Genomic DNA, 25,776 nt, shown 5'->3' with positions numbered 1-25,776 from the left:
TAGAAGAGTGAGAATGAGAATGAGAATGAGAAGTGCAGTGGGTTTGTGTCTTGTGACGGCTTGGAAAGAATTTAGGACTTTAGGGCTTGTTTTTTATGAGTATTATTTTTTATTATTTTCATTTTTTAGATTTATTTACTACTACAATATTTAGCATCCAGAAATCTAAATTATATTGCACAAAACTATAGAATACTGATTATGACCAATTTATTTGCATAAAAAAATCTTAACGGGCTGGGCGGGCTGGCCCGGAATAATTTTAGACTTGCCATATCCCGCCCGTTAATGCAAGCGGGCCGGGCTCAGCCCGCCCAAATAATTTTTTCCTAAAAACTACTGTCCAAGCCCGTTAATAAGTGGGCCGAGCGGGACGGGCCTAGCGGGGTTTCCCGTCCGTGATCAGCTCTAATTTTTGGGTAAGAGGATGAAATTTTGAATTACGGCAAAACCCTTGAACGATACTAGTGTGACAGCGTTCCCAAAGGCTATAGGCAGCAGAACGATGAGCTCTGTCGACTGTGGTGCTATCCAGGGAGAATCAACGTCGTCGGATAACGGCGACCAACCTCAACGTCCGCCCAAAGTCCCTAGGATCGAAGAAGAAGAACAACAGGAGGAGGAAGTTGAAAGCATGAAGCCACCAAAACCTGGATTACAGCGTTATCTTGTGGCTTTTGAATATATTGGCACCCATTTTTCCGGCTCCCAGCAACAACGCGATCAGAGAACTGCTGTTGGTGTTCTTCAGGTGTCTTTCTCTCCTTTCTCATTGCACTTTTTTTTTTGTTTTTTTTTTGGTGAAATTATAATGATTGATGGGATTTTTGCTGTGTTGAGAATTCGAATGTGAGGTTAAGCATATGCCCTTTATAAATTTGCTAATGAGGCAACAAAGGTTGCTATGATGTGAATTGGAATTTGACACTTCCTCTGTTTTTATTTAATTTGTACACACCACTTAGACGAACATTTTAAAAAGATATTAGATTAGGTAAATGGACAAATTAATTGAAATAATATTACCACCGATAAGAAAAAAGTGTTAAGTTGTTACAATTTAAATTTTATAATATAATTTTATACGTTTGTTTACCTTTTCTAATCTGTTCCTCAAATAACGTGTTAAAAAGGTGTGTTGCAAGTATAAGATAACAAAGGAAGCATTATTTACTTTGTATATGGGATTAATCAATACTTCGTATTTGTAAATGAGGCAACAAAAGCATTACCAATAGTCATAATTGATTGATGATATTTTCGCGTATATGTGAATTTGAATTTGAGGCTAATGTATAAGCTTATTGAATTTTCTGCAACACAATGGTGGTAATATTCATAAATGGTTGATGTAAGTATATCTTATTTGCAAATTCAAGGTCTATGTTGGGATTTTTCTTAATTTTTCTAATATTGGATTTTTGCAGTATAATAGCCCATTTGGTAACTGTTCATAAACAATACTAAAGAAAATGAATTTGTATGTAAATTTGAAAAGAAAATTAATGTTCATTCCCATGAACATTCAAGATGACATCAAAATTGTCTATTTTAAATCATGAAATTTCATTTCCACCTAATACCACCTTCCAAGTGTTAATGGAGAATCATGAACAAAACACATGCTTGGGGGATGAGAATCTGAGATTGTGTTCTTATGGAGATTATAGGTTATTTTCCATACTAAATTACACTGAAATTTTATCTTCATTACCTCAATTTTTTACCGGCTACTAAAAGGGCCAAAGATATTTTTCTTATATATTCTATTGATGCAACAAAAATAGTTGCAATGATTTTTAAGTGGTTGATGGTTTGCTTTTTTTGTGAATTCAAGGCTTGTATTCACAATTTTCTAAACTTGCTCACGAGGCAGCAATGTTTATAATTAATGTTTAGTTGATGAATTTTTATCTTTTATTTTTTATTTTTTTTGGTGGTTGGTGCAGAATGCTTTTCAGAAATTTGTAGGGCAACCAGTTTCAGTTTTTGGCTCTAGTCGAACGGTATGTTAATGTTTCATCCCCTTCTTCTCCCCTAATGTGAAATGTCATATTTGTTTTATATGAGAAGCACTTTTGAGCTTAACCACTAAGCTAAATGAAGTGAAGAGTGAGCTGAAATGCATGTACCGGACGTCAGCTATAATGATAGCGTTTACCTTTTCTTGCTTTGTGCTTAACAAGCTGTTTAACACAATTTTTTATTTACTCATGATTTTTTCATTTTGGGCTTATAAAAAACGTCAAATCAATCTACGGATGGCTGTAAGCTTAAATTTGTATTGGTTGAGAAGGTGATGCTGTTCAAGCCTTAAAATGGCTCTTTCAAAATCAATTGACTAGATACGTTGGAGTTCTGTGCCTTTTAAGTCAGACAAAAGAGAGAAACTATGCTATCTTAGGAGTGATGTGGAGTTTATCTAGTATGTAATCACTCCGTGTGACCACTCCTCTAAAGTATAAACTGGAGTATGCCCTTTCCCGGTTTAATTAGTTTCAGTTGGTCCCTCCTGTGCACAACCTTGAAAGGTGTATGTTTAGTTGAGGTATATGGGGTGAGGTATTGCAAAAGTACTTTGTTCATATTAAGTAGCCATTTTTCCTAGGTTTTGGGTTTCTCAGCCATGATAGCGCAGCCAAGAATCACACTCAACTCCTTTTTACATATATGTGTAATTACCTATTTCTTAGTGACACCGAAAGCATAGCCCTTTGTTCTTTTTTTCCTATAGCACATGCTATGCTAGTCTCTTTGTTTATCCTCTCTTCTGAGTAGAAAATGTAGAAACTTTGGAATTGTGGTTTATAGAGGCTTGGGATTTGTGGGGAATTCAGTTCCCACCTTTCCAGAACACGGGTTGGATTGAGCTCCCCAAGTGTATGTTTTAAGAATTTGGATCTCTGCCTTTATCTCCTCTTTCAACCCTTTTATAAACTGCGCAAGTGCCCCATCATAATACATTCCGGCACATCATCTAGTGGTGCTGTAAGCAAAATAAACTTCTGGCGATAGTCTTTGACACTTGGGTGATGGCTAGCCACTGTTCATGAAAAGTGCCAGAGCTTTTCAGAATTGACGAAGGATGCACCCTTTTAGATCAGCTCAATCTTTCATGTGTCGCTGGCGGTGCTCTTGTTTGAACCATCACAGCGCATCTCTCTCAATAGCCACAACTTTCGCCTACATATTCTCCTCATTGTAAGCGCATCTCCCTGATGACTTGAATTGCAATTCACTCTAGCCTCACAGCAAAAATAACAGGAATGCACTAGAAATTTTTAAAGAAAGACTGGAACTTTAAGTTTAGATTTAGCAAAACATAACACAAGGTTGTAGGTTTCGAGAGACTACGTCTCTCCCAAGATACTAGATTACACTTTTTTTTTATTATTATTTTTTTAAGCCTAAGAAGGCGGTTGGCCCTTATGGTGTACCGATAGAGGTGTGGAGGTGTTTGGGAAAGATTGGTATTGATTGGTTAACAGACCTTTTCAACAAGATATCAATAAGATATGGACGGTTACAAGGATCCCGCAAGATTGGAGGAAGAGCACCTTTGTCCCGATCTATAAAAACAAAGGAGACGCTCAAGATTGTTCTAACTATCGAGGGATCAAGCTTATGAGCCACACTATGAAGTTGTGGGAAAGGGTGATTGAACATAGGTTGAGGGCAAGCATTTCGGATAACCAATTTGGTTTTATGCCTGCGAGATCTACTATGGAAGTAATTCATTTGATAAGACAAATAATGGAGTTTTATAAAGTAAAGAAGAAGGATCTTCATATGGTCTTTATTGATTTAGAGAAGGCATATGATAAGGCGCTAAGAGAGGTACTTTGGTGGGCAATGTTGAAGAAAGATATCCCACGAAGGTACGTGGACCTGGTTAAGGATATGTATCGGGATGTGTCAACAATGGGGACATGTGGAGGGTTGACAAAAGATTATCCTATTACAATCGGATTGCATCAAGGGTCTGCATTAAGCCCTTTTCTTTTTGCAATGGTTCTAGATGAAGTAACTAGACCAATTCAAGATGAGTATCTATGGTGTATGTTGTTTGCAGATGATATCGTTTTAGTGGGTGAAACTAAGGATGGGGTTAATGCTAAGTTGGAGCAATGGAGGCAAAGGTTGGAATCTAGAGGGTTTAAGCTAAGTCGGAGTAAGACTGAATATTTGGTATGTCATTTTGGCACTCAGAGGGGGACAAGCAATGAAGTGGTGAGTTTGGATGGAAAGGATTTGACCTTGAGTGAATGCTTTAAGTATCTTGGGTCGATCATCTAGAAGAATGGTGACATTGATCAAGACGTGGCTCACGGATTAAGTCAGGGTGGCTTAAATGGAGAGCGGCCACGGGAGTGTTAAGTGACCGAAGAATTTCCTTACAGTTGAAGGGAAAATTCTACAGGACTTCCATAAGACCAGTGTTGCTCTATGGTACAGAATGTTGTGCTTCTAAGAAGGAGCACATTAAAAAGATGGAGGTTACGAAAATGCTTATGTTAAGGTGGATGTGTGGGAATATTCTAAGAGATAAAATCAGGAATGAGCTTATTCGCAAGAAAGTCGGTGTGGCAGACATTGCAGATAAGCTAAGGGAAAATCGCCTGTGTTGATTTAGGCATGTAAGACGGAGACCCGAAGGTGCACCGGTGCGAAGAGTGGAAGAGTGGGACCATGGAGGGGTTAAACGAGGGAGAGGGAGACCAAAAATGACTTGGTTGGAAGGAGTTAGGAAGGATATGAAGTGTATGGATTTGCATGAGGATGAAGCATTGGATCGTAAGGGATGGAGGAGGAAGATTTATGTCGATGACTACACGGAATAATCAAATTTGGTTTATGTTAGCTGACCCCACTTATGGGATTAAGGCTTTTGATTGATTAATTTTTTTTTATTTTTTTATAATCCTGAATGCCCTTCTCACTAGCTACATTTCCCTTATACATCGTAGTCCATAATCATGTAATGGCATAGGTAATAAGTGTAGGTGGTTTCTCTTGATTTGTTGTAGTTAGCTTACAGATGTTGCCTGAATAATGAAGGTCCATATCTAGGTTGATTCCTTCTTAACCTTCCCTTTAATTTATAACTAGTGTGTGGCCTAGCAACGCTTTGGGTTAATACTTTGTACTTGTTTAGTTTGAAATTGTGTTTGACTTTTTTTATTTTTACTTAGAGGTTTGATAATTATCTAGAAAGTTTCTTATCTTGAAAAAAGATTTTAAATTGACTTATTTGGTGTATCTTTTTGAGTAATTTTGTTCTATATTATTTTTCGGCCATTTGTATTTGGAGAACAATGTTCAATAGTATGTTTTAATCCAAAAATATTCAACAACTATTGATAATTTACTGAAAAATAAAATTATTACTTCCTATATTTTATCAAATAGAATAAAAATACAATTTTCAAAATTAAAGGTGCTACATTGCTATGATCACTACATAAAAACAAAATAGGACAATTAGGCACTCATCATATCCGAGTTAACTATATGTTGGGTATGAAATCATAGTAAATGAATAGCTAAGATGGTATACTTGTAATGTAACACTTGTTGGTCTTATGTTCAAGCCTTTGTATAAGCCTCTTTGGTTGGTTATCACATCTAATACATGTTATACTTATATAGGTGATAGGTGACGTGACATGTTTATAGTGCTTGAAACGAATGACACGTGACGTATATAATTAGGAATGCTTTTTAATATATAAGTATTAATTCTTTATAACAATTTCTCCTTGATTTACGATTATTACTTTTATATATGAAATATTTATTTTATTTGAGTTAAGGCTAATATAGTCGTCCTAATAAAGCGAAATTCAAGCCCTCCTTTTTAGCTGTAGTTGAAACAATCCAGAGTGAAGGCGTATAAGTTGGGGAAGATTAGAAGTGGAAGCTATCATATAAGGCCTATAAGTAATTATCTGTTCTCTCAAATCAACAAAGCAGATAGATTCTCTTTTTATCAAGTGCTATGCGGATACCTCTTTCTCACCATGGAAATTTATGTTAATCATTGAGATTTGGTGTGCATTCACAGTTTGCAGTTTATGGCCCTGCAAATATATCAGCTAATTATGTAATATAACATCTTGCTAATAATTTTTTGTTTATATGTGCTTATGATAATTATCTTCTTATTTTGCAAAGATGGATATTTTGGTGGATAGTATCGTAGATTTTATGCCTTCATTTGCTTACTCCACATAAGAAACTTAAGGAATAAGCCAAAGTAGAAGGGGAATTTATAATTATGTTCTCGTTATGCAGGATGCTGGCGTTCATGCCTTGTCAAATGTTTGTCATGTAGATGTTGAACGCACTAGTAAGAGGAAGCCAGGTGAAGTGGTAATGCTCACTCGTTAATTATTTCGTACATATGCTCCCTATATATTTATCTATGTAAAGTCTTCTCAAACTTTTAATGTGGTTTTAGTTGCTTGATTTTCCTCTCTTTTATCCCCCCCTTATTCCTTGTTCATTAAACTTTCTCATTTTTTTTTAATTTTTATTTTATGATTACCTTTTGGGGTTTAACTTTACCTTGCCTTTGTTTTTTCTCACTATATTTCTTTCTCTATTTTCGTTCACTTTTGTTACTTTCCTTTCTTTGTTCCTTGTTTTTGTGGTCGGTTCCTTATGTTGATTCATTTTAGCCGACCCCAAATCATTTTGGGACTAAGGAGGCTATATGTCAAAGTGATTTCAGCTTACATCAATGCTGGTTTCTTTTCTTTATGCAAATCTCTTTGAATATGTAGATGTAATTTGAGAATGGGAAGTTTGACATGCTTAGGTTGCAGAAACTGTTATGGAACCTGCAGTGTCCACCACCAACCTTTTATTTCCCCAAGGCATGTGGATGGGGAAGAGTGTGACATTGAAATTAAAATTCTATAATGGCATGTAGTAGTTAAATTGAATTTATAAATTTTAGGAAATAATGTTATTTCTGGTAACAGCCTAACAGGTTATGACTGCTTCCTGATATTGCTAGATTACTATTGTACTTTCAGTGTGAGAACACGAACTGAAGAGATTCTCTATATCTATGCATAATTGCTTCTATTACAGAAAAATCTTGTATGAGTTATAGGTTTCTATTATACCTATTAGTTAGCTATTGCATCACAAGCAGTCTTCTAATACTTCTTGCGGAAGATTTTCACAACCATATGTCATAGCTAATTATTCTGAGATTTTTGTTCCTTAAGATCCTGTCTGGGTGGCTACAATCTGTTTGCGAACAATCTTTATATTGATTCACTTTTTCTCAACAAAGACCTAATTCTCTCCTAAATTTATGTTCCCAATAGAAATAAAAAAAGTTCTTTTGGGGACTGAGAGGAATATTTCCTTAATTCTATGATGCTCATCCTCGTGTGAGTTGTGTCAACATGACCTGATCCAGTTGTGAACATGGAATCCATGTCAGAAGTAGGAAAAAGGCCTGAAAGTTGCTGTCTGGAATGTCTTGAGAAGATGATTTGAGTAAACTATCATATCTATGGACTAAGGTTCAATTGGTAAACATTAAAGGTTTGCTCCACTAATTTAAAATTTGAGATATTGGGGCTATTTTTATTTTTCTTTTGTTTTTTTTGAAAACTCGGTTGAATTAGTTCAGAATCCTCATTTTTTTTTTTTCTTGTTATACATTGGGTAAATTGTTAAATCTGTAGCTCTTCATTCTCAGCAACTTGATACCATATAGGATGTTGACCCCTGTTTAGTTGGTTGTAAGTATTTAATAATTCCTTCAATAGCTGGTATAAGATGGTCAAAAGAATTATATAGTTCTAGGTTTGGCATTTATTATATTCAACAGCATCTTTTGTTGGTTCGTACCTGTTTTGTTGGTTCTGTGCATCTTTTGTTATCTTTTTTTCCCCTTGTTGGCAATGAGGCATCTTGCTAATAATTGCAATCTCTTCCCCTCCCCTCATAATCATCTCTTTCTCTTGACCTTTTATTTTAAACAGATAACTGTGATTCAAATCTATTATACATCCTTTTCTGATTGATATGCAAATTCTTTGTTGTTTCTTTATAATATAGTTGCAACCGCACGAACCTGCTGTTGTTAGAAGAGCTGTGAACCATTTTTTACAGGTAACTTCATGTTGTTCAGACATCTTTTATTTGAAAGTAATTTGTGGTTTGTACATTAATTTTATACAAAGTTTTTTTTTATTTATTATTTTTTTTTAATTACCATTGTTTTTTACCGTAGAAAGGAGTGCTCGCGTCTTGTGGTGAACACATGATAAGCCTCTTGCCGTTCATCTTTTTCCAGCTTTTGAATGAGATGTTTAAAGGATAAACTTTCACTCTAGCTTATGAATGTTTGCGAGCTCTTGTGGACATTGTGTGGATTATTACACTGAAACAACGCCAATAAGTATAAGAAGGCAACAGACACTTACGGCTATGTATGGTGCAACTTGATTTAAATTATTTCAATCAAGACAATAATTCCTGATGCAAGATAAGTTTTAAGACACATTCATAAAAAAAAAAAAAAAAAAAATTGATAATTTCACATGAATAAAACTTTTTTAACAGCATAAATTTTTTCATAGATAAAAGTGAACCGATAATACAAAGTAATGTACTTCATATCGCCTAACAGAATCTAAGGCTTTTAACGAACATTTGATCGGACAAGGGATCATATAAGACCAAAAATTGTCCATGACACAGAAATTTTTTATTTTGGAATTGGTTCGCTTTGTTATCAAGAACCACTTTTTGAAAGGAAGGAAAATTGAAATTTTGTATCTTATCCTTTTCACTTTGTTTGGATAGCTAGATAAAAGGGTTAGGAAGGAGAGCGAAAGAGGAGGAAGGGGGAGGGTGGAGCTCCGTTTTTCCTTCTAATCCCTTCAATGTTAGAGGGATGGTGTCTACAAAAGAAGGAGAGCGAAAGAGGAGGAAGGGGGAGGGGGAGGGTGGAGCTCCGTTTTTCCTTCTAATCCCTTCAATGTTAGAGGGATGGTGTCTACAAAAGAGGGGGTGGAAAATCCTATCCATTCCTTCTTTCCTCTCCATTCCTTCTTATCTAAACAAAGTGTGTTATTTTTTGTATTTGCCTCCAATATATATATATATATATATATATATATATATATGTATGTATGTATGTCTGTATGTATGTATGTATGTATATTTGTCAATTGTTTATTGAGGAAAATGGTCAATTAACTTTTTCATTGAGTCTCATAAAGGCCTTTTTGACAATCTTATAAATTAGGAATGATGCATCCTAATGATTCTGTTGAATGCTTATATTAGTGCTCTTACTTCACCCTTTGGACTTTCTATTATCTACACGATTAGAATAGTTTTTTGACCATTTGTATCTAATTGATATTTATGAATTTGTCTACTCTTAAACACAAATTTATTTATATTCGGATATTATGGATTAACGTAGTTTTATAATATTGATTAGGCAATCTAAAATACAAATGGCTAACATCTAATCTACTCGTATAATATATAAATTAGGAATAATGTTTTCGAAAAAGGAGGAGGGTCACGGTAGGCTAGTGACAGCTAGTGCAAAACTTTGTCACATCGCTTGACATGAGCCACAATGATTGAGAGTAGTACTAGGATGGGTGACCTCCTGGGAAGTCCTCATATTGGTTCGTGTAGCTGATCCCACTTATGGGATTAAGGCGTTCAAGAAGAAGAAGAAGAAGAAGAAATGTGCTGAAAGCTTGTATTAGTGTTCTCACTTCACCCTGAAAGTGCCATTTTCTTTTCTTGTAATTCACGATATCTGATTGTTAATATTTCATTTCAAATGGTAAATTCAGAGGCAGAGAGAGATCATAAGTTGCTTAGGTATTGTGTGTTGGGAATCCTGATGAGTGTCTCTAATTTGGTCACCTCAAATGATATACACTATGATTTATAGAGGAATAGTCTAACAAATATTCAATTGATCACTTGCTTTGTTTCCATTAGGTGATTTTATTTTTCTAGCAAGCCATTATGTTAGCCACCTCCTCTCATTTATTTATATTCAACATTTTTTCTTATTGGCCCTTGCTTTTATGCTCTTTCAATAGATACTGAGTACATTCTAATATGTGTGGCAGAAAGAAGGTGACATAATGGTTATTGATGTACGTAGTGTTCCCTCTTATTTTCATGCCAGATATAAGGCTCAAGAGCGCACGTAGGTATTTGCTTACTCCATGCCTATCCTTTTACTCAATTTGAGTGAAATAGATTATCTTTTTAATTTATAACCCTTTTTAAAGTATGCCAATATTTTGTTTCAATCCATTGTGTGATGTATGTGTGTTTGATGCCAAGAACTATAACCTAGGAACAAACATATGGCATGTCTTTGAATATTCGGCGCCTCTCTAATATAAAGAGAATATAGCTGGGTGTGTGTAAAAAACAAATTACGGGGTAAGGGGAAGAGTAAGATGGTAAAAAGTGTGTATAATAAATAAGATAAAGTAGATTGGGCAGATAAAAATAGGAATAATCAAAATAGAAAGTGGGTAGAACAAAAAGGAATGTCAGCAGTATATGGAATTGCATGTACATATTACTATATGTATAAAATTAAAAGGGGTAGAACAATAAAAAAAAAAAACAGAGCATCTAAAGGAGATCGAAGTAGAACAAAAGAAGGAATGAAGGGAGTATATAAAATAGCATATCATGCTATAGAAACCTTGGTATAAAATGTATAGTGTTTGAGATTACTAACTATTGATACTCTTTCTTTAGAAGTTGCTAATGGATTTCAATCATGCTGGATAATTCTAGATTTACTTCAAATAGCATGGAAATTTCATTTTTGAATTATTTATTTATTTGTTTAATTTTTGCCAATTTGTAAAGAATGAAGAAAACTAGGCATTTCTCCAAGTAGATGTTGCCAGGTTATCATCTTTAGCCACAACCGTTCTGGGAACATGACAACAAAAATACTTAAGGTTATTAGTCATGCATGATTGATATGTATCTCTAGGTTCTTAATTTCCGCTCTTCTAAATTGGGATCTCTGATGGCCAACATGGCGACATTGCATTCTTCTTAGAGCCCGTTCTTACTTCCTATCCAAGAGAGGCGCAGTTTCTGTCAATGCGTGATGGAGTATTGCCAGCATAGCTCTGATCACGCAACATTTTTACTTCCTGGCTTTAGGATGATGTTTTCGTTTGATATTATCTATCCAATTGCCGCTTCATTTAACCTTTCTGGTTTGTCTTTCCATGTACTATTGGTTTCAGCAATGACTTGTGATCCCTCTAACTAACCCTTCCCATTTGCTCCTTGAATGGGTCTATAGTCTAGAGATTTTTAAAGCCCTTTATCTGGTTGTTGACATACTTTAAGTCTCCCTTTCCACTCATTGATTAATATCATTAGATGTTCGGGGCTAGAGGATATTTTTCAGAATATCACTTCATTTCTGTGTAACCAGAGACTCCTAATTGTGGCAAAGAAGTAACTCACACCATTGGAGTCTTCATCATTCTTCTTCATAAGGTAATTCAATCCTCTCATCAATCGGTGGATTCATTTAAGAAATTCTAAGCCTAGATCTCCATATTCATAAACACTCTGCGAGTGATCGACTCCTTCGCATGGCCACTAAAGACACATTCATTATATTCTCTTAACTACTGCACTAGTTCACATGCTAAGCATCATTCATTACTTCCCCACAAATTTTGTTTCCTCCACCCTTTCATTTCTCATGATCCATTTGTATCCTAATTTCACCCAAGGCGACCCATTCCATAGGAATTCATCTTCCTCCCTACTTGAACTGATGTGATTGCTAAGGATTTCCTTACCTCCTATTAAAATGACTTCCAAATGAGTCTTTGGTTCCATGGCCTATTATCCAGGTTGAAACTAGAAACCATCTTGATTTTTTCATGCTCTTGCGGAGGCATGGAGGCTTTCATTTTAGCTGCTCTTGTGTACCTGCTAGAGATTAGTATGAGAAACAGTGAGATAGCAAGCTAGAGAGATAGAATCAATGGCAACCAAGGGAATGATAGAGTATTGTTGAACAGAATATCCAACAATACAGACCTTCTTTCGAGAGGAAGGAGCTCTCCCAAAACAAACCTCTTGATTAATTTCTTGATACATTCCCCTTTCACCAATCACCTATTAATACCCCAAAATTAATCCCTAAAACAGACTTAAACACACCTTAAGCATGCCAGCCAAAAATTAACAAACTCATAACAAACTTATCTAAAGATTACTGTTTTACCCTTCTCCCCAAACTGAATTTAACAACCTTACAACTCAGCATTCTTCCAGCTAATTCTTGTACTTCAATACCCCATTCTCAAAGGTGAACCACTTGGGAGTGTTCTCTCCGTTCTGAAGCTGAGAAAGTAAGCGTTGCATCACCCCATCCTTCTGTATAAATGATTGCATGTAGTCCCAACGCAGGCCACATGAAGTGACCTTGGAATAACACTCCACATCCGAGCTAATGATTGCACGTAGTCCCAGTACGAACAATGAAGTGATGACCCAATAAGTAATGTCTCCATTTCTCTACGGCAAACACTATAGCCATCAACTCCTTTTCATATATAGGCTTGTCACGATTTCTCAAGCCTATGATCTTACTGAATTAGGCTATCGGATGGTCTGCTTGCAACAAAACTGCACCCAAACCATGCCCTGAAGCATCGGTTTCCACCACAAAGGGCAAGGAAAAATTTAGAGCAGCTAAGATCGGGGCACTCACCATAGCAGGCTTGAGGGCTGTGAAAGTTGTGCTAGCAGCCTCGGTCCATCCAAAATTGTCCTTGCGTAATTGATCAGTCAAGGGTTGTGCAATCATCGCATAGCCTTGTATAAACTTGCGATAATAGCCTGTAAGACCAAGAAAGCCTCGGAGCTCTCTCAAATTTGAGGGAGGGGGCCAATCTAACATTGCTTGGACCTTAAAAAAGTCCACTTCCACCCCAGCTGCTGAAATAACGTGGCCCAAGTACGCCACCTTGGCCTTTCCTACTTCACATTTTTTGAAGTTGGCATACAGCTGATGGTCTGCAAGGGTCTGCAGCACCTGATTCAAGTGTGCTACATGAGTATCCACACAAGGGTTGTAAACTAGAATGTCTTCAAAGAAGACGAGAACAAATTTCCGCAAGAATGGCTTGAATATCTCATTCATAAGTGACTAAAAAGTAGCAGGGGCGTTGGTGGGCCCTCGTGGGTGCGAAAAGCTGTTTTATGGACATCCTTATCTGATGGTACCCATTTCAGGTCAAGTTTCGTGAATACAGTCGAGCCACCCAATTCATTTAACAGTTCATCAATGATAGGGATTGGGAATTTGTCCGGAATTATCTCTTTGTTCAATGCTGTATAGTCCACGCAGAATCGCCATGACCCATCCTTTTTCTTCACCAACAATACGGGACTAGAGTAAGCACTGGTTGACGTTTGAATGATCCCAGCACGAAGCATGTCAGAGACTAAATTCTCGATTTCATCTTTCTATAATTGTGGGTATCGGTATGGCCTAACACTAATTGGGTTAGTGCCACTACGGAGCACAATAGCGTGCTCATGCGGGGGAAGTCCCTATGTTAAAAACATGGTTGAATTCCTGAATTAAGGGCTGGAAGGTCACTGGGATATCTAGTGCCATCTCTTCTGACTTCTCCAACAGATTCAATTTAAACAAGTACCCCTAACCTTCCTTCTGCAAATTTTTGATCATAGCTTTTAGAAAAATCCCTATCCATCCCAAGTGAGGATCACCCATCAAGGTGACCGTATCACCACCTAACTGGAATTTCAGAGTTTGTGTCTTCTAATTGGTGGTGGTTGTACCCAATTTCTCCAACCATTGAATGCCAAGGATTAAATCCAATTACCCAGGGAAACCCGGGGTCGAATAACACCCCCTTACACACGCCCTCGCCTTGCACCGCCTCACCGGTTCCAAGTGTCACACCGAAACTCTTCAACTCCGTGGGTTGTGTACCCAAATTCTGTGCTGCCAAAGTGGAAATTAGGTTATGGGTCGCCCCAGGATCTATCATTACCACCACCGATTTTCCGTTTACAACTCCGGCCAAACGCATTGTTTTCGGGCTCGTCAGTCCCATGACTGAGCTCAGGTAAACTTCTGGGGTCGAATGCCGGTCTGGTAGAGGTACAACGAGGTCACCTGGGTTCGTCTTTACCGCGGAAAAATCACCGGTGTCTATCTCATCCTCCTCATCCACCGTGAGCAACACACTCAAATCGCGGCGTTGACAGCGATGGTTCATCGTCCATTTCTCATCACAACGGAAGCACAATCCCTGCTCCCGCTTCTGTTGCAGCTCTAATTCCGAAAACCGTCTGATTTCTCCGGTGTGTTTGAAGGTGTTAATGGTGGTTCGGTTTGGGTTAAGGTGGTTCGTGTTTAGGGTTGTTGTGTTTTGGTTGCTGGTGTTTAGGTTGGTATTTGGGTTGGGTCGGTAGAACGGATTAGGAGTTCTCCAAGTGGGTAGGCTTCCAGTGGGTTTGGGCTTTGGGCTGCAACCCGCATCGACAACTCCATGGCATGGTCCAAGGAAACCGGGTCCAAAAGCCGGACCTCGACCCGTATATCCTCTTTTAACCCATTGAGATACAACCCCTTCGCAATATCCTCAGGAAGCTCAATAAATCGACGACGATACTCCGCCACGGTGCCGGTTTGCTGGTGGGTGAGTCACTGCTCGTGCAAGGTACCGGTCGTGGTGGTTCTGAAACGGCGGAGAAGTAGTCTCTTCAGCGCATCCCACGTCAGCAAGGGTTGACGCCTATGTTCCCATTGATACCACATCAACGCATCACCATCTAGCGCAACCACGGCGACCTCTAGTTGATCTTCTTTAGTAATCCACCCATCCGGATTAGTACCATCGAAAATAGGCAAATCGAGTTTCTCAATTCCAATTCGATTGCCCACCTTGATGGCCATCGTCAATGTAATCCGAGTGTGGCTGAGATGAGAACGGATTATCCCATTGATTTTGTGATCCATTCACTAGAGAAGAACGAAATTCAGAACGGATTCTCTCCTGCCAGCAGTGTGATGTCCGTTTTGAATGCTGCCATTGCAGTGGTGATCTCCTGAGCAACGCGCGACGGCAACCCTGAGATCTCCTGCTCCAACAAGTCCAGACGCTAACCGTGATTCAGGCGGGCCATCTTCTTTCCCGGCTTGGAACGTCACTGCTTTGATACCGATGTGCTAGAGATTAGTATAAGAAATAGTGAGATAGCAAGCTAGAGAGATAGAATCAATGGCAACCAAGGGAATATCCAACAATACAAACCTTCTTTCGAGAGGAAGGAGCTCTCCAAAAACAAACCTCTTGATTAATTTTTTGATACATTCCCCTTTCACCAATCACGTATTAATACCCCAAAATTAATCCCTAAAACAGACTTAAACACACCTTAAGCATGCCAGCCAAAAAATAACAAACTCATAACAAACTTATCTAGAGATTACTATTTTACCCTTCTCCCCAAACTGAATTTAACAACCTTACAACTTGGCCTTCTAGCATAAGTAAAGCGGATATCAGGTTTAGGCTGATTCCTTAAAGTACCCCACATATCTTCTTCTATTTTGGTATGTTTCTAGTTGCTAACTATGACTCTAGTCTCTAGTATTATCCAACGTATCATCTAAGCTGCTGTTTTGCACATTCAAATGCCCAAAAGCATCTACGAGGTTTAACTCCCTTCCTCACTTTGTCAGTTGTCAAGTTTGAGTACCGAGGTTTTTATCTTTATGCATTCTCTATGGTTCTTTCAAAACCAAGGCCTAATTCAGGACTTCTTTTCTCTTGCAGTCGGGGTCTTCTTGCTCATGATGCCTAGAAAAATCTTATACAATGATATGTAATTCTCCCTAGGGTTTTCTTCGGGATTATATATATATATTGACAAATTATGAGCCTCGGATCAACTTCCCGCTTAGGAGATTCTTTTGAATTTCCAAGATGTTGGCTTATTTGGAACTTTTTTCCACCACATCCTCAAGTGTCCTCCCATCTACCTCCACCACACAACCTAATTAAGTTTTTACAGACACTGCTGGAAACATGGAACAATGGAGGAGTTCCACAGGAATATCAAAAGTGAAAGGAGTATTCGGGCTGAAGACTACAAAGGGTTTTTTATTACACCAATCATTTTTCCGATATGGCACATCATCAATATTCTTTCAGATGACGAAACATGCATTTAGTTGTGGTTTGAAGCTTTGTTTTAAAAAGCGCGCCTTTGGTGCAGTTAGGCACAAAGAGTTACAAAAGGTACGCACCTATGTTGATTTCTCTAGGATGCATTTGTACCTTATGTTGTAAGGCGTTAATAGATGATGCGTAAGATAATTTTTTTTTCAAAAAATTGCCACGTGACTTTGCAGCAGTCAGAATAACTTTAATACTTGAGAGAAAAACCTTTATCTCCCAATTCCTCAAGAACCCTAACTATCAATCACATGGCCTTTTCTCTCTTCTCATAATTCCTTATTTAGACTAATTATAGATGTTAATAATTTTTTTATATATAAATAAAGTGCACCTCATTTACAAAAAGGCTCGCCCTTACCTTGCTCCTAGGCTCCAAGGACTTTTTTGCCTTATTGCGGTTCACGCTTTTTAAAACTAAGGTTTAACGAATAATTTAGCATTGTCTTTAAAAAAAAAGATGCATGATGGGGGAATTCTTCTACCCATTATGTTCCTTCGATTATTGATAGTGATTCTAGGCTCTCCATGTCTAAGGCTCACTTGATAGGGCTTCCATGAACCAGGAAGACGTGTAGTGATAATGGGTATCCTTGTCTAAGGCCCACTTGCTATTTAGCCAGCCATGTTGATTCTCCATTCACCAGAATTGTATTGAATAGGAATTTGTGGACGCATTACATTAGCCTATTGACCCACTTTTTGGGAAATTCATTCTCTGTTGGACATTCTCTAAAAAATCCCTTCTTACAAAGTCATAGGCTTTACTGGAAAAACCTTGAGTACAACCGCAAAATCATTTCCGATGTTTTTATGTCTAATCCAGTCCACCAGTTCATGAGCTAACAAGTAGTTGTCAGCCATGAGTCTACCTTGGAAAAAAGCATTTTTGAAATTCCCTTACAAACTCCCTAATGATCAGCATCATTCTGTGAACAAGGCATCTTAATTGCACAATCCAATAGGTCGGAACTGCTTCACTTTACTAGCATTGCGTTCCTTAAAAATAAAAGTGATGAACGTTCTACTCTTCTCCTTCAAAAGGATGACCTCCATTAAAGAAACTGTCTACCGCATCACAGTTGTCCGATTGAATCAGGTTCCAGTTTTTCTTAATGGAAATTTCATTTAAAGTGATCTTAACTTGCCAATATCCAACTAGTCCAACTTTCTGTTTTGGGAGATCATAGCAAAATAGACTAGAGTGAACCATAAACTCAAGCTTTTTTAATTGAGAAAAATATTATCCAAAGACAGTAATCGTGTCTATGGCATGAGTTATCTAAATACCAGTTCCCAGTAGACCTGAACATTACACCCATATCAGCAATATGCTCAAGAAAGACCTTTGGTGTTAAATCTCTTTTTCAGGGAATCCACAACCATAGAGTTTGTTCTCATATGTTCCATAGACATCTTTTCTTCTCTAAACTCTTTTCTTTAACATGGAACTTAATTTCAATATGTTTGACTTTGATGAGCGCTTGTTGTTATTAAACAGTAGCACCGTAAATATGTCGCTTAATATCTGTAGTGGTCTTTCAATAAAATCTACAATTCACAGAGACAAATTTCTTCAACAATAATGCATGATTAGAATCTTCAAACATGCTATAAACTGTGCTTCTATAGTAAAGGTTGCTTTAGGTTCCTGTTTAGCATTCCTCCAGGGGTTTTCCAGCTAGCAGATAAACATTGAAGAAGATCTAAAGCTGTCATGGCATTCCACATAATTGGATTTCATTATATGAAGACTTGTAATGTTCTGTGTGGAATTGTAAATCTGAGTTTTTCTGATTTTTGATGTAGGTATTATTATCGCTTGCTGTCAGGTCCAGAATCACTGTCAACATTTGAGAGAGATCGGGCATGGCATGTTCCTGATGAACTAAACCTTCAAACTATGCAGGTCGGTTTAAACTTTGAAGTGGTTGTCTTTTTATTATTATTAATGTTTTAGGGTGCTTTAATTGTGATATCTTCTTTTTCCATAGGAAGCATGCAAGGTTCTTGTTGGACACCATGATTTCAGTTCATTTAGGGCTGCTGGTTGTCAGGTTCTTTCTCCCTTCTTGACACTTGATAGTTCTAAGTCATGCATTGGGTTACAGGACAATACTCGTCTGTAACAAAATTTTCTATTTATGCCCCCACAGATCAATTACAACCTTGAATAATCACTAATTTCATGGTTCTCATTATCATCAGTGTAGTTAACATATTGGGAATTTTTCTGATTAATTCCCTGTAATGTTTTCCTGGGAGTGCCCGAATGTTCTAAGTAATGTACAAACTCATCAACATTATAGACATAGGTTTGATTTAGTTAACTTTTGCTAGGGTGGATGCTCAACTGAACCTGACTATTGTCTTAGTTTGCTTCATATCATGTAGTTGCTTTTTTTCTGACTGTCATCTATTACAATTTAGCTTCATTGTACATTGAGGTGAATGTAGATTGTACACACTCCCACCCCAAGCATATTAGTGAACTGACTTTTTTTATTAACACAAAATGTTATATATATATATATTGTAGAAGCAAGGAACTGGTGTTGGTCTGTTCTGTATGAGTTAAATAGAACATGTTATCATTAACCAGCTTCAGGAACCCCTCCCTCACAAAGTTAGATCATATTGCTCAAGACAAACTTATTATGTGTTGACCAATATTTGGATAAAATTTCCCAAAACAAAAATTCTAAGGCATGTTTCACCTGCATTTATTGACTGGAAAAGGAGAATAGTACAGATTATATTAGGATACCATATACTTCCTCTGTCTTTTTATTTAGTGTTAAACTTACTAAAAGTGGCCGTATTTTTTATTTTATTTACTAAAAGCAGCCATTTATGACAAACTACTATATTATAATATTATAATATTATATTTCTCTCCTCTCATGGTCCCCACTTAGACCCATTACTATTTTTTTTTTCCAATATTTCTTTCATACCTTGCTTTTCAAATAACTATTAACACCTTCTTTTATAATTTTTTAATACCTCTACTACCCTACTTACATCTTATTCTATCATAGTGAATTAAAATACCTAAAACTATGTGCCAGTAAAAGTGTATATTGTATACACTGAAAACAAGTCTTATAATGAAAATTGAAAACACGCTATAAATATTCAAGATTAGGGATACTGGTAGTTAAAAAGGAGTATTGTATAATTTAAGGGGTATTGCTAGAAATCAAGCATGTGGTGTATCTCAAGACCAACAACTCAACGAGTCTATTAAGTATTCGGAGATGATACCGTGCAACCAATATCTCTCCTCTTCAAGGCAATCATGAAATCCATGAAAACAAATTTTAGGGGTTGAAATTTCTTATGGTTGAGTAGTAATGAAAAATGTTGTTTGCTTTGACATTGATTCTGATTCAATTATGACAAAAGGGCTCTAGTTTTTTCACTTGTTTTAGGTCTATATGGCTATCTTGTTCCAGAAACTTACCGAGATTTAAATAGCAGTTGATATGACTGAAAATAGCCGATAGTATTACCCGTTTAATTGAACACAATACCTCTTTTAAAACTGTTGGTACCCCCTTAATTTTATATTGTATTCTTATTTAAGTAGCAAAAGATTCAGATCCCTTTAATTATACAATACTCTTTTTAAACTATCAGTAGCGCTTTATTATAAACCTTTAATGTTGTGTTTATATGTATACTATCTCAGTTTCTTATTTTATGCAACAAAATTAGTGAAACATTTCCCAAGACAAAATTTCTTAATGTTGTTTAACGAAACAGAGGTATGTGATTAAGGGTAGGATTTATGCACCCTCTCACTGACACTACTCGCCACCACAAACATCCACCCCATTCAACCACCTCCAACACCCACCCTGCCACCACCATCCACTCAGTCAACTTCCACTACCACCCTCCCTCTCCCCAAAACCACCACCACCTATCCTTCTCCTCCCCAAAATCACCACCAAGCACCCTCCCTCTCCTCGAAACCACCAACACTCACCCTCCCTCTCCCCGCCCAAAACCACCACCACTCATCCTCCCTCTCCTTGAAACCAGCCACCACCCACCCTCCCTCTCCACGAAACCACCACCATTCACCCCCCTCTCTGAAACCACCACTACCCACCATAAAAATATGAAAAAAAAGATTAAAATTGGATATTATTACCTTCTCATCATCAAGAAGGGGTTTATTTGGTCAAATTTGATCTAGAGTTTCATGGTCAAATTTGACCATAAAAACGTCAACCTCAAGCTTTAATGGTGTTATAGAAACAAAAAAGAGAGAGAGGAGGAAGTCAACGGTGACCTGATCTGATGAGGAGGGGTGGCAGTGACGACTTTTATGGGGGAGGAGGAATTGGCAGTGACCCGAACTGATAAAGAGACAATGACCGGTGGTGGTGGTGAGGGTGGTGATGGAGGGGAGAAAAAATATGGCGGCGGTGGTGGTTGTCAGAGAAGAGACAGAAAAGTGGTGGTAAGGGTGGCTTGAGTGAGAGGAGAGAGAAAATGTGATGATGTGGGTGGTCGATGTGGTTGTGACAGAAGAGAGCGAATGTGGGTTAGAGTTTTTATTGAGGGATGATTAAGTCAAATTAATAATTTAATGACATGATTTAATTGTGTATATTGGATTGCAATAAGGGTTGGTAAATTTACTCAAAAATTTACTATAAAAGGGATTTATTTATTTATTTATTTATTTTTTTTGTTGTTGCACGTAACTTGTAATATCCGTGTTTGGCAAAAGTTGCACAAAATTAGATATACACTTAATTGCTGCTTTCCTTAATGTTACAGGCTAAGTCTCCTGTTAGGACATTAGATGAGCTTCATGTCAGCGAATCTGTTTCTGTTCCATATTTTCCATCCTTCACTGAGAGGGAGCAGTGTAATTTCAGCGTTCAGGATTCTCTAAATAATAGTGGAGAAGAGCTCATTGAATCATGTCAACAGTTTGGAATCAGGAGAGGACACCGTTGCTTGGTAGTTAAAGCACGTTCGCGCTCCTTTCTATATCATCAGGTTGGTTTTTCTTTATTTTTCAGAATCTTCCAGTCATTTTGCGAGGGGGGATATGGTGGGTGCCTTCTCTTTAATTTCTCTTAATTTTATAGAATATGCATTTATATATACAATAGAAGCTCCCTGGCAGCTGTACAGATAATGTAGCTTTATGCCTAACATGAAAGCTATGACGACGACGACGACTACAACAACAACAACAACAAAGCCTTAGTACCAAAATGATTTAGGGTCGGCTGACATGAATCGTCATAAGGAACCGTACGATATAAAGAAAGGGACATAATAAGATAACCACTTAAGTGAGTTTGAGAAAAGGTGAGTAAAGTGAGAAAAAGAAAGAGCTTCTAAGAAAAATTAAGGGAATTTTAAAAGAGAACCAAGAATAAAATTCAAGAAAGTTTTAAAGGAGTGGTTAAAACATTGGAGGAAAAAAAAAACATAAAGGTTTGAGAAAACTTTAGCAAAGGAAATCAATACAGTTTGTAAAACACAGATGGGATAAAATAATAAAAGTAAATACTAAGATAAATTTTAAAACGTATATATATAATCATGACATGTCTTTGATGTAAATTTTCTCCCTCCTCACTACCTATCCAACACCATATTTTACTCGATCCCCAAAGCACTCATATCACTCTCAATCACCATCTTCCAAGTTTTCTTAGGTCTTCCCCTACCTCTCGCGATCCGAACAGTTTGCAACTCTTCAAGCCTCCTTACCGGAGTCTCACTTGGTCTCCTCCTAACATTCCCTCATCTTGTACTCAATAGATTTAACCCCTACTTTCTTCCTAATTATCTCATTCCTCAGCCGTTCCTTTCTTGAATGGCCACACATCCATTGCAACATTCGTACTCCGCCAGATTCATCTAATGCACATGGCAATGCTTTATGGCCCAACATTCTGTAGCATATAACAAAGCAGGACTTAATGTCGTCAGTAGAATTTAACCTTTAATGTATAGGGCACGCCAGGATCACATGAAAGCTATGACGACGTTAATAAAAATTTATGAGCTTCTTTTCGTAAAGTCTTGTGTGTATATGACCATTGGCAATGCAAAGGTCAAAGGGTAAAGCCAGGGAATAAGTAGCATTACATTATGCTGTTATCCTTTACCACTTACCTGTGATTATGTGAAGTGGGAAGACCGGTAATAATAATGCTGATGAAAGTCATATGTAGTGTATATATGAGCAAGGATTAAAATTTAAACTTCGTAGGAATGAATGAACCCAGCAGTGGGAGGGGGAGGATAGATAGGAAATACTTACTTGAAATAGTAGCAAGAGTTATGTGAAGACCAGACTACATTCTCTCAGTCACATGAATAATGAATGTGTTACCCTAAACCTCAGTAAACATTTTTAGATTATTATTTTGGATTATACTTTTTTAAATAAGAAAATGGCCTATGGAGACTACTTCTACCCCATGACAAGGATCTTTAATAATTATTTCATATTATTTGTGTTGATGGATATACCTAATCTGTTCAGGTGAGATTGCTCGTTGGTGTTCTCAAGTGTGTTGGCACAGGACAATTAACAGTTACTGATGGTGTGTTTTTTGTACTTAGTTATTCATTTGAATCTCTTTCTCCTTAAACTGTTAGTTTTTTTTTCCTTTTCTTTCTTTTTTGTTTCCCTGAGTGTGGGTCTCTGTTTGATTTACTTTAACTTGTTAATTATTTCCTGTTTTTTTTTTTTTTTTTTTTTTTTTTTTTTTTTTTTTTTTTTTTTTTTTTTTTTTGTGTATGAGGCCTGTAAGGGTTAATTCCGAGACTAATGTGATAAATTATGCAGTGAAATGTATCCTGAATGCAAGATCCGTCACTGCTGCCAGTCCCATGGCTCCTGCTTGTGGCTTATACCTTGGCCACGTTAAATATGATTTCAACTGATGGTGAATTGTTTCTGGCTGAAAAAACCATGCTGATTTTGATGGAATTGGTTGGGGTATTCTTTTCAAATTTATGGTGCCCGTATTACGTTTTGATCTTTCGTGGGAAATCTTAATAGCAGCATATTCCAAAATATTATGATTTTGACATTTATTAATTGTTGTTAGCTTTATATTTGAGGCCTTAGGAACAGCACTTTAATGGTATCTTACACGTTACTATTTTTTCACAAATGCTTGTCATTGATCATTTCTTTACATAGTGTTTTTAATGCATGGTTGATTTGCATTGATCTTTTTCAATTACAGAAACTTTCATATATCTGCAAACATAAATGGTCATGGGTCTGGTAAGTACCTGTATCAAATTGTTTGTTGATACGCATTTTTATATTCTTGTGTGTAAGTTTGTGCACCCGTTAAGACTTGAGTTTAATTAGATGGTAACAAGCTAACGATGAACAACTTAGGATGAACATTTAAAATTTTATCTTAACAATGAACAAAGCAAAGTTTGTTGAACCAATCTTTGAAGAACCTTTCAAACGAATTTTTTTTCCAGAAAAGTCAAAAGTGGGGAATTTTCACTTTGAAAGCATTAAAAATAATCAATTTTGAATGATTATAATCACAACTATTGTCTGAAGGCCAAAACATAGTGCAGGTCAAAATGGGACTTATTGCTAGGACTGCAATGGTCCAAAAAGGGATTGGAATTCCAAAATTTCAAGGATCGGAGGTAGGACTTGATTTTGATTAGGCTTTATGACCCGGTAGATCAGTTTATGCTTCTATCTCTCTCTCTGTTTTTTTTTTTTTTTTTTTTTTTTTTTTCGGCATTGGTTTAAATTTTTTGTGCATCAATTTGACTTTACATAGTTTTAAGAAGGTGACTTGAATGGTGTAAAATATGTTGTAAGTGGGTTTGTAAGGGAATACAAAATTATAGAGAAGAAATAGTGGTGTAATAGTTTATAAAACTAAATTTAAGGCAAACTACTTTAATAAATTTGCTAACTTAGATTTATTCCTATCATAATCTTTAATGTGTCAACAAGTAAAATAATAAAAATACATAAATCGTACAATCAAGAATTTTGTGTAGATTGATGCTGAAATCAAGATAAATGCATGGGAGATAATAAGAAATCTAAACCAACAACCCGACAACACTTGGAAATTCAACGATCTTGAAATAAAGCTTTGATTTTTAACTTTCTTTGAAGAGTTATTGAAGCACAAGGTGTGAAGAAACGAATAGTATTTCAAATGAGAATGACCACCTCATGTAATGATCACTTTGAATTGTCAAATTACTTAGATCACGTCTTGGAACTAAGTTTTTCCACCTATTAATCTTCACCACACATCTTGAGGCCTGAGCTGAATATGTAAGAATAACTCATGCAAAGAATTTACTAAAATCTATAAAAAAAAAAACCAAATTTACCTAGCCTTTTGTCCAAAATGCATGAGTTTGAAAGCAATAGATTTCCTAAGCTTGGTACCCTCCCCCCCCCCCCCCAATTTTTGTCTTTGTTGTTCATTTTTGGTTCTTTTTGTGTTCTTTTACAGTGAAATTATAAATTACCTAAAAAAAATTGAAAAAGGAAAGAGGAGAGAGAGAGGCAGTGTGAACCTAACTTGTGGCGAAAAAAAAATTGTGGGTTAGCATCACTAAAGGGAATTAAAGAAGAAAGAAAATGGAAGTGAAAGAATAGAGAAGGGGAAATCGAGAGGAAGAGGGAAAGAGGAGGGAAACTGTAAGGTATGACATCATGCATGAACGTTTGGGAAAAGTGGTGGTAAAATTAATTTAAGGTTTTGAATAATTGTTGGTGGTAACGTTATTACTAAAACGTGTATTATAATAGGTTGTAATTATCAAATTTTCCTTTTATTTATAAAAAATTTTCTCAAACAGTCTACATTACAATGATTGTTATTATTCTTGATTATTTAAATTCATTAAAACAGAACAATATGATTTACTGGACCTCTTAGGTGATAATTAATATTTCCTCCATTTTTTTAGTTGCATCACTTTATAAATTGCAACTCTTAGACAATTTTTGGAGATGAGAAAGAGAGAATAAAATATATGGACCCATGTGATAGGAGAGAGATAGAGAGAGTTTATTAACTAAAAATAAATGGAAGTGATGCAACTAATATAAAACTTCCGTTTTTGGATAGTGATGCAACTAAAGACAAACGGAGGTGTTTAAGGTAAAAAGTACCCCAATATGTGGTCCAATCCCATAGTGACATGTGGCCCAAGAAAAAGGCAACACGTGTTCCTATAGGAAGATGACACGTGACAACCCTAAGAGCACCTGAATGAGAGAAAGACCTCCTTACATCAGGAGGCCCAATTCCCGAGAAAGCGCTAAAACGATGCCCCCAGAAGGACACTTGTCCTCTCCTGATTACGCCGCCAATCAGAGCACACCATTCTAGGTCATTAAACCCTAGATGACACACTTTCCCACCTCTATAAATACCCCAATCATTTATGATGGGAGGGGTGGATTGAGACATATCATTCAAGAGTATTAAAT

General features: G+C 36.7%; 1 protein-coding gene across 3 annotated transcripts; it reads left to right on the top strand.

The window, feature by feature from the left end:
* Window positions 1-418: 418 nt before the first annotated feature.
* LOC110739086 (tRNA pseudouridine synthase A-like) lies at window positions 419-24,734 on the top strand. Of its 3 annotated transcripts, XM_021919538.1 has the most exons (10): window positions 420-751; window positions 1,950-2,006; window positions 6,295-6,372; window positions 8,083-8,136; window positions 10,134-10,213; window positions 18,093-18,192; window positions 18,278-18,340; window positions 21,081-21,305; window positions 22,813-22,873; window positions 23,119-23,604. In XM_021919538.1, the coding sequence occupies exons 1-10, from the start codon at window positions 506-508 to the stop codon at window positions 23,214-23,216; spliced, it is 1,062 nt and encodes a 353-aa protein (XP_021775230.1). In that variant the 5' UTR covers window positions 420-505; the 3' UTR covers window positions 23,217-23,604. The 3 variants fall into 3 exon arrangements, with proteins under 3 accessions (XP_021775232.1, XP_021775231.1, XP_021775230.1); XM_021919540.1 differs by lacking the exon at window positions 22,813-22,873 and having other exon boundaries at window positions 419-751; window positions 23,119-24,734; XM_021919539.1 differs by lacking the exon at window positions 1,950-2,006 and having other exon boundaries at window positions 419-751; window positions 23,119-23,605.
* The last annotated feature ends 1,042 nt before the right edge of the window (window positions 24,735-25,776 follow it).

Source organism: Chenopodium quinoa, unplaced genomic scaffold (genome assembly GCF_001683475.1).
Source record: "Chenopodium quinoa cultivar QQ74 unplaced genomic scaffold, ASM168347v1, whole genome shotgun sequence".
Taxonomy (NCBI): Eukaryota; Viridiplantae; Streptophyta; class Magnoliopsida; order Caryophyllales; family Amaranthaceae; genus Chenopodium; species Chenopodium quinoa.
This window is presented reverse-complemented; position numbering and strand designations above follow the sequence as displayed.